This window comes from Strongylocentrotus purpuratus, unplaced genomic scaffold, assembly GCF_000002235.5.
Source record: "Strongylocentrotus purpuratus isolate Spur 01 unplaced genomic scaffold, Spur_5.0 spur5_scaffold_2, whole genome shotgun sequence".
Classification (NCBI taxonomy): domain Eukaryota; kingdom Metazoa; phylum Echinodermata; class Echinoidea; order Camarodonta; family Strongylocentrotidae; genus Strongylocentrotus; species Strongylocentrotus purpuratus.
Window position 1 is genome coordinate 8,527,260 of NW_022145605.1, and position 20,377 is coordinate 8,547,636.

General features: G+C 38.5%; 1 protein-coding gene across 1 annotated transcript; it reads right to left on the reverse strand.

Moving 5' to 3' along the window:
• Window positions 1–5,587: 5,587 nt before the first annotated feature.
• On the reverse strand, window positions 5,588–20,151 carry LOC752690 (dynein regulatory complex subunit 2). Its single transcript, XM_030991582.1, is given in 10 exon segments — window positions 5,588–7,143; window positions 7,624–7,822; window positions 7,825–7,840; window positions 8,430–8,582; window positions 9,065–9,283; window positions 9,746–9,943; window positions 10,609–10,832; window positions 11,414–11,666; window positions 18,499–18,675; window positions 20,028–20,151. Coding segments are annotated over 9 exon segments (1,503 nt in total). The 5' UTR covers window positions 18,649–18,675; window positions 20,028–20,151; the 3' UTR covers window positions 5,588–7,052.
• Between the last annotated feature and the right edge of the window lie 226 nt (window positions 20,152–20,377).

The window sequence follows — 20,377 nt, forward strand, 5'->3', positions numbered from 1 at the left end:
CTCTTAATCCTTGTCTAAATTCAGCCCCTCTTCCCCTCCTGCGCGAAGCGCGGAAGCTTTGACACTTCATTAAACTATTAAAGAAAGAAGACGATTCGTTGTACCGTTCTCGACTCTTAATCCGCGTCTGAATTTAGTTTTTCCCCATCCCGCGCAAAGCGCGGAAAATTTTACGTTTTATTAAATTATTAGAGAAAGAAGACGATTCGTTGCAGAGTTCTCGACTCTTAATCCTCGTCTGAATTCAGGTTCCCCCCTCACGAGCGAAGCGCGGAAGCTTTTACGTTTCATTAAATCATTAGAGAAAGAAGACGACTCGTTGTACCGTTCTCGACTCTTAATCCTCGTCTAAATTCAGTCCCACCCCCTCCCCCTCCTGCGCGAAGCGTGGAAGCTTTGAAGTTTCATTAAAACTATTAAAGAAATAATACGATTCGTTGTAGAGTTCTCGACTCTTAATCCTCATCTGAATTCAGGTCCCCCCCAAGCTTTTAAGTTTTATAAGATTATGAGATAAAGAAGACGATTCGTTGTAGAGTTCTCGACTCCTAATCCTCGTCTGAATTCAGGTTCCCCCCTCACGAGCGAAGCGCGGAAGCTTTTACGTTTCATTAAATCATTAGAGAAAGAAGACGACTCGTTGTACCGTTCTCGACTCTTAATCCTCGTCTAAATTCAGTCCCCCCCCCCTCCCCCTCCTGCGCGAAGCGCGGAAGCCTTGAAGTTTCATTAAAACTATTAAAGAAATAATACGATTCGTTGTAGAGTTCTCGACTCTTAATCCTCATCTGAATTCAGGTCCCCCCCCCCCAAGCTTTTAAGTTTTATAAGATTATGAGATAAAGAAGACGATTCGTTGTAGAGTTCTCGACTCTTAATCCTCGTCTGAATTCAGGTTCCCCCCTCACGAGCGAAGCGCGGAAGCTTTTACGTTTCATTAAATCATTAGAGAAAGAAGACGACTCGTTGTACCGTTCTCGACTCTTAATCCTCGTCTAAATTCAGTCCCACCCCCCTCCCCCTCCTGCGCGAAGCGTGGAAGCTTTGAAGTTTCATTAAAACTATTAAAGAAATAATACGATTCGTTGTAGAGTTCTCGACTCTTAATCCTCATCTGAATTCAGGCCCCCCCCCCCCAAGCTTTGACGTTTCATAAGATTATGAGAGAAAGAAGACGATTCACTGTACCGTTCTCGATTCTTAATCCTTGTCTGAATTCAGTCCCCCCCCCCTCCCCTCCTGCGCGAAGCTTTTACGTTTCATTAAATCATTAGAGAAAGAAGACGACTCGTTGTACCGTTCTCGACTCTTAATCCTCGTCTAAATTCAGTCCCCCCCCCCTCCCCCTCCTGCGCGAAGCGCGGAAGCCTTGAAGTTTCATTAAAACTATTAAAGAAATAATACGATTCGTTGTAGAGTTCTCGACTCTTAATCCTCATCTGAATTCAGGACCCCCCCCCCAAGCTTTTAAGTTTTATAAGATTATGTGAGAAAGAAGACGATTCGATGTAGAGTTCTCGACTCTTAATCCTCGTCTGAATTCAGGTTCTCCCCCCCCCCCCTCTCCCGCGCGAAGCGCGGAAGCTTTTACGTTTCATTAAATCATTAGAGAAAGAAGACGATTCGTTGTACCGTTCTCGACTCTTAATCCTCGTCTAAATTCAGTTCCCCCTCCCCCTCCTGCGCGAAGCGCGGAAGCTTTTACGTGTCATTAAATCATTAGAGAAAGAAGACGATTCGTTGTACCGTTCTTGACTCTTAATCCTCGTCTGAATTCAGGTTCCCCCCCTCCTCCCGCGCGAAGCGCGGAAGCTTTTAAGTTTCATAAGATTATGAGAGAAAGAAGACGATTCGTTGTACCGTTCTCGACTCAACATCTTCATTTGAATTTAGTTTTTCCCCTCCCGCGCGAAGCGCGGAAGCTTTGACGTTTCATTAAACTATTAAAGAAAGAATACGATTCGTTGTAGGGTTCTCGACTCTTAATCCTCGTCAGAATTCAGGTTCCCCCCCCTCCCGCGCGAAGCGCGGAAGCTTTTTATTTAATCATTAGAGAAAGAAGACGATTCGTTGTACCGTTCTCGACTCTTAATCCTCGTCTGAATTCAGGTCCCCCCCCTCCCACGCGAAGCGCGGAAGCTTTTAAGTTTCATAAGATTATGAGAGAAAGAAGACGATTAGCTGTACAGTTCTCGAATCTTAATCCTCGTCTGAATTCAGGTTCCCCCCGCGCGGAAGCTTTTAATTTTCATTAAATCAATAGAGAAAAAAGAAGATTCGTTGTACCGTTCTCGAAAATAATCCTCGTCGGAATTTAATTCCCCCTCCAACCTCGCGCAAAACGCGGAAGCTTTTACGTTTCATTAAAGATTATTATTACCGTTCTCGCCTCTGAATCCTCGTCTGAATTCAGGTTCCCCCCCCCCGCGCAAAAGCTTTGACGTTTCATAAGATTATGAGAGAAAGAAGACGATTCACTGTACCGTTCTCGATTCTTAATCCTTGTCTGAATTCAGTCCCCCCCCCCTCCCCTCCTGCGCGAAGCTTTGACGTTTCATTAAATTATTAGAGAAAGAAGACGATACGTTGTACCGTTCTCTATACTCTTAATCCTTGTCTGAATTTCAAAGATTTTCTTTGTCTGCTCCTTTTACTTTCTACGTCCTCTTCCGATTTGGGGGGACCGCCCCCCCCCCCCCCCCCCCCCCCCCCCACTGGCTGGCTACGCGCCTGCGGTCAGATAAACACATTTTGATAACTTGTCCGGCTCCGGAAGCTCAGGGGTTTTAGGCGTTTAATTAAGGTCAGATGATCATTTTTTTTTAATACCTATTATTTTGTGACACTGGCAGGTCACTATTTGGCGTGGGGTCCAGGGGGCGGATCCCCCCAAAAGTGGGGTTTTAGGCATTAAATTACCGTCAGATGAGCATCTAAGGGCCCGCCGTAGCGCCCTAGGTGGAATCCAGGGGGCAGAGCCCCGGAAGCTTAAGGTTTTAGGCATTTAATCACGGTCAGATGAGCATATTTTGATGACTAATTTTTTAACACTGGCAGTTAACTATTCGTTCTTTCTTGCGCTCATTCTATTTTTTTCTCTTTAATATACTTTTTCAAATAAAGTGGGGGGGGGGGGGGGGGGGGGGGGGGAGGGAGCTCGAGGCTCCCGATCCCTGCCGTACCTCGGGCCCTGACAAGTAGGAATCTCAAGAATCATATTTCGTGCTGGCTGTAAATTTAGGAATTTGTCATTTTCCAACAAACACATATACAAACGTATAATTTACTAAAAAGTGAGGACAAATCTCGGAAATTATGTCATTTCAGCATTATTTGTAATCCACCGTTGTGGAATTATAAATAAACCACGTTTGAATTTGATTTCCCCAAAGCCCCCCCCCCCCCCATTAGTACGCCAGTATCTCCTCTTTTCCTTTTTTCTTTCCCTTTCCTTCCTTCTCTCTTATTTTTTTGATTGGAGGGGGGGGGGGGGGGGGTCAACAGTCTGGGAGGAAAGGCCGTTTCGGTCCCCCCCCCGATCTCCTTCTTCCCCCTTTTCTTTTATTCTTCTTCTTCTTCTTCTTTCTTTCCTTTCTCTCCTCTTTCCCTTTCCCTTCTTTTCCTTTCTTCTTTTTTTTTTTTTTTTTTTTGCGGGGGGGGGGGGGCCAAGGCCCGCTCGCCCCCCCCTGGATCCGCGCCTGAGCTAGGGAACCTACGTCCTTAAATCATAATTGACAATAATGAGGATTAATGCCTCAAAAAAGGGCACTAATATAGCTGATCAGCACGATTTTTATCCTGGGGCCTCACAGTAACGAGGCCGTTGCTTAGCCCCTGAATCATGACTGTACGCAGTGTTTGCTAGGGTACGCGGCCCCTTCCACAAATTCCCCAAAACGAAGAAAATGCAATAAATTGTCAAAAATTCATTGCATTTTCCCCCGGCCCCCTACAGGAAAAATTCCTCTGTGTGGCCATGCCTTGAACCATACTGCATTTCCCTACAGAGGAAGAGAGGGCGCGTGTCAAAATAAAAAGGGGCAATTATCAGAGGTAAGAAGCGGCACTGATCAAAGATGAAAAGGGGCAGTTATCAGACGGGGAAGGGGCACCTATTACAAAAGAAAAGGACACTTGTTAAAGTAAAATGAGCACCTAGTAGATTTTAATAGGGGCAATTAAAGCCAATTATCATAGGTGAAGGGGGCAATTATCAGAGGTGGTAAGAGGCATTTATAGGAAAAGGGAACAGACACTTAATTATCTGAAGTAAAAGAGGGCACCTTTTCCATGTAAAAAGAGGCACTCTAAAAAACCTGGAAGGGGGGGGGGGGGAGGGGGCACTGTACCCCCTCCCCCTGGCCCCGTCGCCTCTGGATATAAGATCTTATTTTCATACTTCAAATACAATTGGAATCTGTCATGTGGTTTTAAATGGGTAAACATTTATGCACACACAGCAGACCTGGAAAATGCAATAATGTACAATTATTGACCAGTATTTCCTCAATACTATAATATTGGGTCATAAAAGCAATGAGAATGTTTAAAGAAGAGAGAGATGGAGGAGTGAAGAGTGAGGTGGGGATAGAGAGAGAGAGAGAGAATTGAAAGGGGATAAAAGAGTCAAATAGAAGGGGGGAAACTGGATAAAGAGGCCAAGCGAGAAAATTGAATGAGAGCATGAGAAAGAAAATTAGACAAAGGGAGGCAGTAAGAGATATATAGGGCATACTTATCGTAAATACCTTTTCAAAAAAATCGCCCTTTTCTGTCTTTTTGTCCTATGATCCCTGGACCCTCTCCCCTTTTCTCTTTTTCTGTTCATTAAATTATGGCAACTTATTTATGAGTATTAATTTGTGATGCGCAAAACATCCTTTAAAATGGAAGCATTGATAAATACACAGGGTAGGGAACGGGTTTGGGCGCAAATGAAATGATAATCCACTCCATAATATAATGACAAGCATTCCAAAATCAGTCAATCAGTTAAACTCAAAACAAACAGACAAACATTCAATCAAACCGATCAATCAATCAATCTATATATCAATCATCTAGGTGATTGGTTGTCAACTTGGAATATCAATCACTTAATCACTTTGTCCAAAATATCAATCAATACATCAATCACTATAAAATCAGTCAAGAATCAACCAATCAACTATAAAGTGCTAGGTCATTCACCAAGTCAAATAATCTATATTACTAAGAATATCAATCCCTTTTTTCAAAAGTATAGATTTGACCAAGTATCAAGAAATCAATCAATAAAACAATCAATCAAACAAATTTACCAGCCTGTCAAAAATTGTTAAGTTGTATACTTAATGATGTCATCCATATTTATATCATATTTTAAACGATCTCTCAAAAGTATCAATCACTTTTTCAATTTGACTGAAGTATCAAACAATCATTTAAACTAACCAGCCTCTCACACATGGTTAAGATGACAAACTGAAATCATCCATGTTACTTAGAATATTAATCACCTAATAATAAATTTGTCCAAACTAACAATGAATTGAATCAATCAATTAATCAAACAAACAACCAATAAATTGATCAATAAATCAATAAAGGCCTTTTAAATGTCACTTTTTTATTTACACATACAAGTAGATACATATATTATTCTAAAATTCCGTCACTTATTTATTCCTTTCTATTATGATGTTTTTCAGATTTGGTAGAAATCAAAATTTATTCAGTATTCAACCAGATTAAAATATGCATTACAATAAACAGCTAGAACAGTATCGTGAATTCAACTTTACTTAGTAAAACATGATCACAACTATTTTCAAAAAAAAAAAATCGAATTGGGGCAAATTCAATACCCTTTTGTAGATACCATAGAAATATTGTTTGGACAAGGTAATACATCATTCTCATGTTTGCACATTTCAACAAGTGATGCACAATGCTATATAAATTGCCTTTGGCTGATTTTTCGAAAGTAATTGTGATTGTGTTGTAAGTGCTTGAAACATTGTACAGGTTTACCACGAGTCCTGGGGCCAGTTTCATGAAACCATCATAAGTCTAAGTTCATGGACATCCCATAGAAACGTGTGTTCATTCTATAACACACATTTCAATGGGATGTTAGAAGTTAGACGGTTTCAAGAAACTGAAAAACACAAATATTTTTGATGGTGGGCTAAAGTTACTATCAAAGTTTGAACACGACACCACACCTCAGTGCTAAGCTTGGATCAGAAGAATATGAAGAGTACTAATAATGTATTTTTTGTGTGAAAACCACATTTTAACACCATACTGGATTTGTCCATTGATACAAATATACATCTATTTACAGAAACATAGTTCTTTTAAAGTGTTAACTTCTGATTACAGAGGTGTGTTACTTCTCATGTACATGTATATATTCTTCAATTGTAAGTTTTTCTATACAACTAGGGAAGAATTTTACTTGAAAATAAAGCATTTTTTTCCCCTCTTCATTTTTAAGATATATTGATGATAATTTCTATACATAGTTCTCTTTACATCTTGTACTGACCAAATTTTCTGATTTACCAGGCACATCTGATATTTTTCCCTTCTTATTATTATTATTCAAATTATAATAAATATTATAAATCATTATTTCACACTAATGTTATGTCCCTATTACCAGTAGACATGTGGAATATTGTATCCTACAACACCATGGCCCAACAGGTGAAGTGATAAGCATCAATTCGTCTGATATGCATCTAATTAGGGTTCAAGAAAGCAATCCATGACTATAACACCACAGCCCATAACTAAAGGAATGTCAATGATGAATATTCATTACATCCTGCATGTTTTCAATGAAATATTTGGAGAAACACAGCAATGTTAAATCAGTAAATGACTGCGCACAACCAGGATCAAAAGTTGCGTTTCAAGATTTGATTTCTCTTCATGTAAACCCAGAGTCAACTTACACAAATATCCAACCACGTCAGAAAGATGGTAGAGATCTTAATTCATCCTTAATTATCATTTTACATTACTATTTCCACTGCGCTTTGAATGTCACGGCAACGCATCTTTTAGATTGCGTACTGCTTGACAATGTGTGCGGCCTCCACTACAGTCTGTGTAGGTCGTTGCACTCTTGGGTCCATGATAGGTACAGCCATTCTGTGGAGAGGAAGAGATAAATAGAGAGAGAGAGAGAGAGAGAGAGAGAGAGAGAGAGAGAGAGAGAGAGAAAAAAAAAGAGAGTATGAGGTAAAAAAGAAGAGATATGCATAAACATCAGTGTGCTAAACATACTCTAATTTTGACTATGATACCTCCCGCAATGAAAGAGCTAGTTATATCGTATTGGCATATTGCATATCTAAAAAGTACTACATGTATTAACTGAACATCGCCACAAATTCTAGAAGGAAACTTTCATTGCATTGCATTAGAGTATATTGCTGGTAATCAACAGTACCAATAGCCAATAGCCTGTACAGATTAGAGGTTTTCTATACAAATTCCTTTGACAAATCTGATTTAAATCAATGATTTTAATCTTTAACTTTTTTCGAATAATAAAATAAGAAGTCAAGGCGTGGTAGGATAGTGACACGATGAAACTATGCAAGGGGTAGGTAGGGATAGGATACTTACGGAGCATTGGTCTTCTGGTTGACGACAAAGAGCGGGTTGACTTGGCTGAGGATCTCATCGTTGACTGAGATACCATCAAGGTACTGCTTAAGGACTGTCCTGAGGCGCCCGTTCTCCATCATCAGGGTGGAGCGCTCCTTGTCCAGGGCCACCTTGTCCAAGAGGGACTTGTTGTAGCGCTTCCAGAAGTTCTCCAGGATTGGTATTCATGCATGATCTGATAATGAAGACGATGACGATAAAAATTATTATAAAAACAACAACAACAAGAACAAAAGAATAAGAATAATTATCATCCATGTCTGGTGACATATCCACTAGAAAAAAAAGACCTTTTAACTTGATGAGGGAAATTGTTATAACTCCCTGATTTATGTCAATATTATTGTTGTTAATGTGTAATATTATGTACATATTCATGTAGTATTTTAGATTTGCATATGTTACATTTATGCAAGGCCCCTTGATTTACTAACTGATGAGGCAACCCTAATAAAAAACATTTGTAAAAGGAAATGATTTAATACGTAAATAAATTACTATGGTATGTATAATGCTGAAATACATTGCAAACCAACACACAACAAGTAATCATCTCTACAGACAATACAAGTAATAACATTATCTGGATCTACTTTTGTAAGATACAAAATATTTTGCCTTTCACAGTATCATATTGCCTTGTATACTAATTAAAGAAGTATGATTCTATGACAGGCAATATATTCTGATAACTCCCTCAAGGCCAGTACTATCAAACAATAACCACATTAAAATATTTAAAAGCAACATTTAAGATAGTGTACCTCTGCCAGTTGTTCTGATGGTGGTTCTGCTACTGCAGCTGCTACATCCTCCTGTTCCTCTGCTGTTAAACTGGATGCATAGAAGGGTAGAACCTTCTCCTCTTCTGTTTCCAGTTTACGACTCATCTCTGCCAGTTTCAATATCCTCTCACCCTATTGTAGTGACCAGAAGGAGATTAAAAATTTGTGGAGATGAATAGTTATACATTACTGCAGCTTTCAATTTTTGCCTTAAAACATGTACTATCAACTTCTATGTATGTTAAAGGGAAAATCATGCTATTTATGTATTCATGCAATATGAAATCAGCTGCACATGCATTTTGCTATGAACGGAAAATACGCTAAACATTTGAGAGGGAAGATTTTCATTCCTACACTACTTTGACCAAGATAAATGAAGCATGACCAAATATAAAGAGTATGAGAGTCTTCATCTCTGTTTTGCTGTATTCATATATTCTTTGGATACTGGATATTTATTTTAAAGCTTCCCAGACTTACAAGACCTATAATTTCCGAAGCGCAAGAAATGTTGGTGCATTATAAGAAATGGATATACATGTAATATGATAATAAACATAAATGTGTGTGTTATAGAAATAAGGAATGTAAAAAATGTATTTAATGCTTACCATGTCCAGTTTCCTTTTAACTTCTTTGATGGATGCATTGCTTTCTAGTGTCAGCTTCGTCAGCCGCGATCTTTCATTTTCCCGAAAGTTATTCATCTGACTTTTGAGTTCATGGAAGTGCTGAGCGATGACCTCCCTCTGCTCTCTCAAGTCTCGATTCCTCTCCTCACTTTCCCTTGAGTTCTGAGACATCTTGGCTTTGAGGGATGCAATGTTGTCCTGCAAAAACCAGACAGAATGTCATTATTACATCTTATCTTCATTCTAAGTTTTGGCACCCCCTCTATTTTCTAAACAGAGGTGGCTTGCTTATGCCATCAAATGATCGGCATTACAATGACCATAAATCACAATTTTTCATTGGAGTATTATACTTGAATTCATTATAATATATAGAAAAATATAAAAAGCCCAATTTGGGCCCATCTTATACCATTACTGAAAAAAATCATGAAGACCAGCAACAGAACAATCTCCATAACTATAAACATAAATTTAATGAGTTTTCATCCCTTTCAACCAATTTCATGGAAGGAGACAGTGCCCCAGTACTTGAATAGGGCAACAGCATTTTTTGTATTTTCACAGTGATTTGGCAAAGATTAATTTTTTTATGAGGCTTACTATTTCATGTGTGAACAAAGCTTATATAAGTGATGAACTCTTTAGGCAAGGACATACTGATATTCTCTGTAGTTTGCGCATCTGCATCTCAATCTCCTTCGCACTCTTCTCGTCTTTGTCCTTCAGGGTTTCAAAGGCAGCCTTCCTTTCTTCGGTTGATTCCTGGTAGCTCTTGAGGGCTTGTTGAAACTGAGCCCAGAGGTCTTCCACCTGCCCCTCCAGCTGCAGACGCAGAGCATGCTTCTCCTCAAGGTTCTGTAATGATCATTTAAGGAAAAAAGATATCTTTAAAATAATGTCTAGGAAGATTTTAAGGGCTTTCTGAATTTCTGAGCCAAGAGGTCTTCCATCTAATTCTCCAGCTAGAGATGCTTCATGCTTCTCTTAATGGTTCTGCAATTAACATTAAAACAATGAGGTGTTCAAAATTTTTGTGGGGCAAGCATCGCCCCAGAAAATGTCTAATCACCACAAGTGTGCTCCGACATTTGCTCTGGGCTTAATTTTGTTAAAAGTGTAGGATAAGGATGAAAGTTGCAATTGGGTTTTGGGTTAAGGTTAGGGGTATGTATAGTGTTGGACCAATTGTTGAAGTTAGGAAATCAGTCAGTGTAGGAAATTACCACGGAGCAAGTGTTGTACAACCTACCACATCTTCACCTGTTCTTTTGATTCATGTTTTTGGAATTAGTTTGTCTAATCCGACTCTCTGTTTAAACATGAATATTATCTAAATACAATGTAGATATGTAGAATGTATTAGCTTGTCATTTTAAATATTTACAGTTGTAATTAGTTCTTTGATCTGCTTTGTGTTTATATATCTATACATTGTATATAACTGTTGTTTATTAAGCACTATGAGAACCCATTCCGGGTCGGACTGCGCTTAATAAAAGTTTAATATAATTATTTATTACCTTATTCTTGATCTCATCCCTGAGACTCTGGAAATCCTGTCTTGCATCATTCTCCCTCTCTGTGGTGTTCTGCTCCATGGCAAAGAGAATGTCCTGAAGATCATTCAGCTCCTGCTTGTGTTGCTCGATGATCAGGGCCCTCTCCGTGTCAAACTCTTTCTTCAGTATCTCCAGCTCATCAAGGTATTCTGACTTGACGATTTGCAGTCTGCTCTTTTGGAGGTCTGTACAGAAGTGAGAGGCCAGAAACAATATGTTATTTCTTCAATTAAATGTCACACTGTGGTCTGAATTTGCATCTTCTTGAAAGATTACTGAATGCATCCTTCAAGTACATGTGCTGTTTTATTGATGAAATTGTCTGGCACTAGAAAACCATACAGAAATGTCAATTACATAGCTTTAAGATCACTTACACTAACATATAATGCATGTAATTGCATTAAAAATCACATGGAAAGACTGGTTATGACTCATATGAGGCAAAAGTAAGGATTTTTAAGACATTATTTTCCTACCCAATGCAACTCCTACAGTTGTTACAACAACAAAAAAATGTCCAGAAAATACTTTGCAGGCAATACTGGCATAGAGGTCACGAAAGTTCAAAATTTGAGTATCCTAGCAGTAACCTTTATCCACAAAATATGATTATTTTTTATTACTGGATACTCTGAAACACATTTTGTAATACACTACATGTCATCAGCTGTCCATAAGAAGGCCCTTATACTGCCATTGACAATACATAGGTCTTCAGCCAATGATGCGTAGTTTGGTAAACCATCTCCGAAAGACGACTTACCAACAAGTCCATCCATATTCTGTAGATGACTCCTGAGCCCCATGGCATACTGTTCCTCTGCTTCCTGCAAGTCTTTGACCAGAGACTTGATGACACTGTCCTTCCTGTCCACCACACGCTCAAAGGTCTGGCTCAGGATCTCAATGTCGTTCTTCAGCTCTCTCGACTTGGAAGCACGCATGATGTTCCTCCACTGGTGGGTGATCTTGTACATGTTGAAGCGGGTATTCCTCTCCTCTTTCACTAGTTTATCCTGGGAAATGAAATAAACCCTCCATCAAATTCCGTCTGCCATTTTTCATTTTCCCATATATGGGATCACATCTTACATGATGTTATATTAAATTATACAGGTATTAAACAAACAAAAAATATATAAGGGGAGCCTTCCAAAGTTGCGACTGTGCCGCGACGCGTCGGGGCGCAGAGCAGGATATGAGAACAAAGGAGGCGCCTTTATGCGCCCATTAGCGCCTTTTTGCGTCGGATAGGAGAGGACTTCAGTTGGTTGCCAGCTCATTAAAATCTGGCTATTGTTTGGAGTCTCATTGTTACGAAATTACCCCGCCGGGGCGCGCCCCGGTGAAGCACTTGACATTTGTGAATGGGAGCTTAAACTTTGAATAGCTTTCGCGCCCTTTCGCGCCCGGTCCGGCGCATTAGTTATTCATGTAGTGCCCGCTTGTGTGTCGCTCTCGTCTTGCGAGATTTGACTCTGAAAAGCATTACTTTGGCTACTGATTTGTTTTAATATTATTTTACATACATGACATTGGTTACAATGTTTGTTCTGATTGTTTATTTTCCTCTCAAAATTGGAGTTCTGTAGGCGTTAACGTTGGCATGATTGTTCATTTTTTTTATCTCCTCCTGTTCTGTTCATGATTGTGTTCAATATACTGTATCAATTTTAATACAAATTGATTTGTTCACGAAAAAAACAAATTTATTTTATACTTACCCCACTCTCTCTGACATTGTTTTCCTCGTGCATGTTTTGACACTTTAATTGTAATTTTATATTTCCTTATAGCGATGTTATCGCATGTTTCGATTTTCTTGTTTTTTTTAAAACAATTTTTGTTGCATCTTGTAAACAGTTCTGTCGTATGATCATTATAAATCATATAATTATATCATCAGTCTGTTATTTCATAGATCCTTTGAATATTCTTAAAATTAGAGAACGTATTTTTAAATCCGTGATGTTGAAAATGATACTTAATCCAGAATGTCGTAGTTTCTCCATGAATTGGATTTAAAAAGCGTTTTATCTGTATTACGATGTTTTTGTAATGCAAATGATATCCGTATTGTCGGGAACATCATCAATATGTTTCGTTAGAAGGAAGACGCTCATTTTCAGAATGTTCTTTCTTTGCAAAACACTAATGTTACGAACAAAATTAAATACACCGTGCCCGTATCAAAGAATTTTATCGAATATTTCTTTGCGACGAAGGGGGGGGGGGGGGTTACATCCGCGGCCAGTTTTAGATCTAGGTCATTGTTAAGAATAACTAAAATACGTATATATTGTGCTGAATAGGGGCCACGTGTTATCGAAAGAGCGTAGTGCGTTCTAGAACAAATACAAGCCATGGCAATTCGTTGAATTGCTTCTCGTAACAGAACTGTCTCACCGTCTAAATAAGGATCCATCCGGGGGATCCATCATGCACGTGTTGGTATCAAGTAGTAAACGGAATTAATAATGATTGCGTTGTTTTGGGACATTTTTTTTCGGGGGGGGGGGGGGGGGCAGGGAGCCCTTATTCTTCTTCTACTGGGTCATCAAGAAACACAAATAGTGTTGAAATTTTTCGCAATCCCTTTAGCGCCGAGGGTAGAAAAGCCTTTAGAAAAGTCAGCTGGACAATAGCAATTTAATGTTGGTCAAACAATCAGCGAGAAATACTGGGCAAACAGATATTAGCCCACGTCTTCAATATAACCAGGGAATCCCGATATAACTAAGCACATGCTCACAATATGAATATCAAATCTGGCTATTGTTTGGAGACTCATTGTTACTGTCTGGTAAAGGGGTACTTTTCACGCACCAAAGTCCGGCTCGTCTAGTACACACAAATCCGGCCCGTATTGACTTTACACACCGGACTTAATGGACTGTTTTCAAAAGGAGGGAAAATGCATATGCGTACCCTACATAACACTCATTCGGGGTGGGGGGGGGGGGGGGGTGCGCTTAAAGGCGAAGCGCTTTTTGTGAATTGTGAATTTGTGAATTTGAAAAGCTTTCGCGCCCATTCCTACGCATTAGTTATTCATGTAATCCTCGCGTGTGTGTCCGCTCTCGTCTTGAAAGATTTGACTCTAAAATTTTCACGTTGGCTACTGATATGTTTTATTATTATTTTACGTACAAGACATTGATTTAGATTGTTGTTCTGATTGTTATATTCCTCCCAAACATCGAAGTTGTGTAGGCGCTGACGTTGTTATGATTGTTCATTTCTGTTCATTAATGTGTTCAATACTTGTATTATATTAATTTCTTCACGAACAAAACAAAAACGATATGTATAATTGTATTCCTTCTGTATGTTTTGACACATTATTTGGTTCATATTACATTTATTTTGTTCTGTCATCCGATCAAAATAGGTCATATATCTATATCATCACTCTGTTCTTTCTCATGCAAGATCGATTTAAAGAATAGAAACGTAGGTTCTCTAAATCTTCGCAAAATCAGCTATTGTATTTAAATACCCGTGATTTAAAAAATGATACTTATAATCAAAGAGATTGAAAGATTCTGCTTGAAATAAGATTATAGGGCGTTTATAAATATGTCATACAAAACAAACAAACATCTGCAAATTAAAGATATTACAAAAATGATAGTCGTATTGTCGGGAGCCTGCATCATCAAAACGTTTCGGTAGATGGAACAATTCGAAATCGCCTATCTGTTCCAAACATGAAATTCGATCGAATATTTCTTCGCGAAGAAACTTTATTGGTGATTTCGAATTGTCTTAAAGTAGATATTCATTGATTTTAAATCTAGCTTTATTTTCTTTATTGCAAAGTTGAAACTTTGATTCGACAAGGTTATCAAAATTCAATGCTTGGAAACATTCGAAGTAATGATTATTATAAATTACAAAATGCTTAAATACAGCCCCGGCATAGCACCTGAATAGCTCTCCGAAGGCTGCTGAGATGTGTCAGATCACAGCAGGGACATGATTTGCACAAGCAGACGATGTCCCATGACATCTCACACATTTTCAGTGCCTGTGTTTTCATCTTCTCTTGAGTTCTTTCTCTTACTTCACTACCGTCAGGCTAAATGTGTAATCTATTGCCTCACTCTAAACCCCGCGCATGGTTTTATTTTGATGACAAATGCAGCGATACAAAAATAAAGGAATCTGTTGCTTGTAAACAAAATAAGACGCCATTGTATATTCAGCTGCAGACACCGCGGTATGTTCGGCGTTTTAAGAGGGAACAAATGCCGCCCTTAATATCAATCCGGGGGCTTTTCAATTTGAAAGTCTGGTTTCTTTGATTGTTAATTAACCCCTATCCTGTGTATTTACAAGCAAAAGATTTTAGTTATCAGAATCGGGTCATGTCCCCTTTTGATCGGTTTGACGTGCCAGTACATTTATATACACTAAACTCATTATAATTTGACAAATAATAGCTTTGCAATTATGTTCATTCTTTATGGGATGTCGTCTGCTTGGGCAGTATTGGTCCCTGTTGTGACGTCATTAAAACATCGTTATTTTCTGGCGAATCTCTCGTATATCCCAGCTGCTATGGAGGTGGTTGTATTTTTATTTTTATAAATCACCCGATATGTAGCTGACCTCAAACTTGTACGATGGCCATCTGTTAGCTTACCAGTTTCTAGTGATACATTAGTTGACATATATGTGATTTTCTTTGAATTTCACCTTTAACAATTTGTTATCTTCAATGTTCGTGACGTTTTGACGTTGCATATTTGTTAGCTAGCGCTAGTAAAGTCTTTTGTTTTAACGTGCACTGTATATAGTTATAAGGCCTGAACACGTCATGTTCACATTGGGTGTTATATAACATACGGATATTATAGTACATGTAACTTTTAAAAGCACTTTGTTTTTGCAACGCAATGACAAAAGACAACTCTTTGAGCAGCTAATAGTTGTTGCGCTCATAGGCGGCTATTCCCAATTACCGGGCATTATTTGTTATTGTATCATTAGTTAAGTTTATTAATCTATTCATGTTTTCTATTTATTTATTTAGTTTTGGGGAGGGGGATGTCGTATTACGAATTCATGACCCTTATACATAATGACCATGTTCTCAAAATACGAATAGCGGTCTTCATGAATAGTTGTCCAATGAATAGCGGTCCTTATAACTAGCGAGCAACCTTAATGTGTAGCTAAACAAGAATCTATAGCAAGTCGGACAATTATAGCGATCAAACAATAGTCTTGCTCGGCCGCGTGAAATCCTGCCACGGCATTCTATGTTTTTACCTTTAGAGCGAACTTTTCTTTTGTATTCGCTCCATAGAACTCTACTTTATCTTACAGCGAGGTGAAATGAAAAGAGCGTCATCATGAGTAGATCTATTGTTTGATGTTATCCTTCTTCTCCCTAGTTAAGCCAAACCTTCAATTTAGGCCTATCCATAAAAGGTAGCTTCCTGTACCGTTCGCTTTTTTTTCCTGACTGCTATATGAAGCATGTGTATGCTCTGAATTAGGCAAACAGGGGACCGGCGGGTCTAAGATCCTCTCCGAACGAAATGTAATGTTGAGTTATGCCTTACAATAGCATATCGACTTGGTTTCTAACCAGGGAGCTCCCGGTTACGAGCTGCTCTGCTCTACCACTGGGCTATAGCGCCTCCCTCCTTTTAAAAAGATCTTTTAAAATTTGCCGGTTTTTTTTTTTTTAGAATAAGAATCAAAACATGTTTGGTATGTTTTTTGTATCTGTGCATTAAGATTTCAAAATTTCACTTTCGCCACTTAATTATACAAATCTACGAATAAATGATTCGAATGTTAGAGCAGAAATCAATGTTTGCATTTGTGTCGAATGATTAATTATCATCATGAACTGATTAATGTTTTGTATTGCATTTCCAATTGCTGCTCAACTTTATCACCATCAGGCTACGCTTTTTAGTTTACATCTTCATGACACACGTGTTTTATAATCTCGATATAGTTCCCGGACTCTTTTTTCTATTTATTGCACTTTTAAAAAGAGCTATGGAATTATTATGATTTAAAACGCCTTTTGGACGGGCAATTTTCGAAGGCAAATCTCGGGCGTGAAATCCTGCCATGGCATTTTATGTTTTTTTTTCCCTGAGGCCACTTAACAAAATATACATGTTTAGCGTCCCCACCTGCTTCCTTTTTGGGGGCCGCCTCCTATTTTTTTATTTTTGGGGAAATTTGTTTTAATTTTTTTTTTTATTTAATTAAAAAAAAAAAAAAAAAAAATGAAAAAAAAAAACACATGAAAAACAATACTAAAATGGATCTATTACTGATTTTTTTAAAAAGTTAAAAGATTTCGGCGGCCATCTTGAAAAATAGCCCGACTGTCAGGGAAAATGTACCGAGCGGCCATTTTGAGCGGCCATTTTGAAAGAAAAAAAAAAGAAAAGAGAGGGCCTCCTCCTTCCTAGTTTTCGAAAAAAACAGGACACTAATAAATCATTTTTTTATTTGGCCTTAGAGCGAACTTTTCTTTTGTATTCGCTCCGTAAAACTCTACTTTATCAAACAGCGAGGTGAAATGAAAAGAGCGTCATCTTGAGTAAATCGTTTGTTTGATGTTATCCTTCTTATCCCTAATAAGCAAACCTTTAATTTATTAGAACCAAGTCATGGGAGGAGAAAAAAAAGGATTTGACTGACAAAATATAAATTCTTCCAAACTCAGGCTGTGGCGATGTGCAACGCGTAGCGTGAATATTAATGACGGGAGAGAAAGATAATTCCTTTGTCCATTATACGACGCTAGAATCATATCGCGATGTGGGAATTATACAAATATGTTGATAATCATTCAAATTACAAACATACACAAGCGACCCAAACAGTAATCAATTTGCCGACTATAACCGCATACATGTGGTCATTCACATCATTCGTCTTTTATTTTTTGTTGTTGGGGACAATTAAGCTCGCAATTAAACAACCATTAATCGTACATAGTCATCTTTATTTCACATTTCATACAGTCATCACAAAAATTAAAAGGAGGCGTATTAAACCCAACAAAAATAAATCATAATGTATTCTGATCAAGATGAACGAGTGTGTTGATTGCCCCCCAAAAACAAAGACGATCCCACCAGAGAAGTTCATGCTGTGCTGTAGTAATGTACATCGCAAAGCTTCGCCACAATGATTGGAAAGGTAATACCCCGCCCGTTACGACGCAAAACGGCGCGAGAAGAATAGATCGCGACGCGAGAAGAATACATCATTTTTGTACAAACAATGGAAAGTTTATCAGAACGAAAACCGGAGGAGGGGAAGTCAGGCTTTGGCCGACAAATACTTTCTGTATATCAAGTTTAAGCTGTACCGCGCATCACGAGCGAGAACAATGACGGGAGAGATAATCTTCCATCGCCTGGTGGGGCGCAAAAGGGCGCAAGAAGAATAGAGCGGGTTTATACTAACAATAGACGGTTTCTTTTCATATGCAAGAATCAGGTGAGGGTGACTATTGCGCCCCTTCGCGCCCCTTTGCGCCTCAATGCGTCTCTTGGGACGCGACTGTTCTATTCATCGCGCCCCGACGCGTCCGGGCACAGTCGCAACTTTGGAAGGCTCCCCTAACAGGTATTCCTTCTAACTTGCACAATTGAATAGAATATGTAAGTATATGCATGGAGCATATGGAAATGTAGCCTTGACATTTAACCATTGTGACATCACTCTGTGACCTACATGTACATGATAGGAACAGAAAACATGCGCCTACTTGTGTAAAACTTCTGTTATCTAACACGAAATGAATCATCTGCTAAAAAAAATATAAATAAATAAAGGAGAGAAAACAATTTCAAATCTTACCTTTAAAAATTGATTAAGCATGTCCTCTTTCTTTTTCTGCATCTCTTTCTCTGCTAACTCCTTCTGTTCCAGATATAAAATTCTTTCTTCCTCTGTCATCTTGGCCATCTTGCCCTTCTTGGCAGACTTTCCTTTCTTCTTGGGTGCCATGTTCTTGGTTTCTAATCAATGTGATTTCTGAATCAAAAGCGAAACCGAAAAATATACATGAACTTTAAAATAGCTTCACAGTGCTTAAACTTCACTAGTAATTGAAAAATGTATAATTGTAGAATTTTAAAGTTCTACATTGGTACGCTGCACAGTCGTAATGCCAAGAGAACAGAATAGAAACTAAATAAATTCAAATGCTAAGGCGTACAGAGTTTTGAGTTTTCTTTTCATTTTTCAGGATGATATCTATTTTTCGTACAATAAACAGATACATATACACATGTACATATTATGTACCTTAATAGTTTATATCTTTTTACATTCCCATTAGAGGTCAATGTCAATATTTTGTACCTTTATCCCAAGTGCAACAAAATTTCAAGTTTTATCAGGTTTTTATCAACCCTGTGCATTCAGCAAACTGTATGTACCCATATCGAACTGCCTGCAGCAATTTACAAAGGCAACTGGCAAGTAGATCTATCTAAGTCTGACTCAAACTCAGAGCATCATGTGACAAATTGAACTTTCAAATATATCTTTGATAATTATCTGAAGGTGAAATACTATGACAATTTTCGCATGAGGTGAAGGAAAATTGTAGATCTAGATCTATTTTAAATTGCTGCAATGTAGAAGGCATTAGGAAATTTAATTAATTAACACTTCATTAAATTAACTTCTTATTCTGGAGTCTGGCTTGTGATTGTTGTGCAATATGGTCATTTAATGAGACTCTAGCAGTAGCTTGAACTATATAAGTTGTGTAGGCAATCTGCCAGTGGCAGTGCAGTGTGGACCACCCACCCCCGGCCCAGTAAGAGTAAAAATAATCACTAAATCAAAATCAAAACAGAGTAAAAAATAGTTGTTATTCTCCCCCCTTCTCTCTCTCTCTCTAGTAATGGAAAGTTACAAGAAAGTTGAAAACAATTTGCAATTAATCGCAAGACAGCCAAGACTAGCTTGGGGGATTTTCAATTGATTGCAAGCGCAAGTCATCCAAATGAAGTGGCAAAGTCAACTCAAAAGTGCAACTTTCTTGCAACGCCAACGGCCAACTCCCATCCATATTCCATGTGTACTCCAAATATCAAATAGGTAGAGTAAGCGAGGCTGTTAATTATGCATTAAGAAGAAAAAGAATCATTCAGTGCACAATGCAATTATGACAATGTTATTTTAGGATTTAGCACTGCATTGCATGGCAGTGTCAGAATCCTGAGCTGAGCAGAGGCCGAGGCGGACGGGGGCACCGTAGCGCGCGGTGAGGCGCTTGCAGCGAGGCGAGGCGAGACATCGACTCAGCTCTGCCTCTGGAACACGTTTGATTTATAGTAATTCTTAACTAACTATCTCATTCTACAAATACTCACATTAATGTCGGTCACAATGGGTATCTTTCCTGTGAGATTAAATGATAGATTATTGAAATTTTATACAATAAACAAGTATTTTACGGCAGGAGTTCTAGACGGTACAAACGGCATAGCAACAACGTTGTTTACGCAAAATATCGATCAACGACGATATCGCAATCTTCTCTGCGTGCATCTGGTAACTGAAGTTTGAAACCATTCTAATCACAGCGTAACCAATTTGAAGATCATTCGTTGAATCCACATTAGTTGTAAATTTATTTCTTTAACATATTTTCCCTCGAATTTTCAAATTTTATTGGCACGTTAACAAGGAAAGGGAAGCAAGAATCAGGCACCGAAAGCGA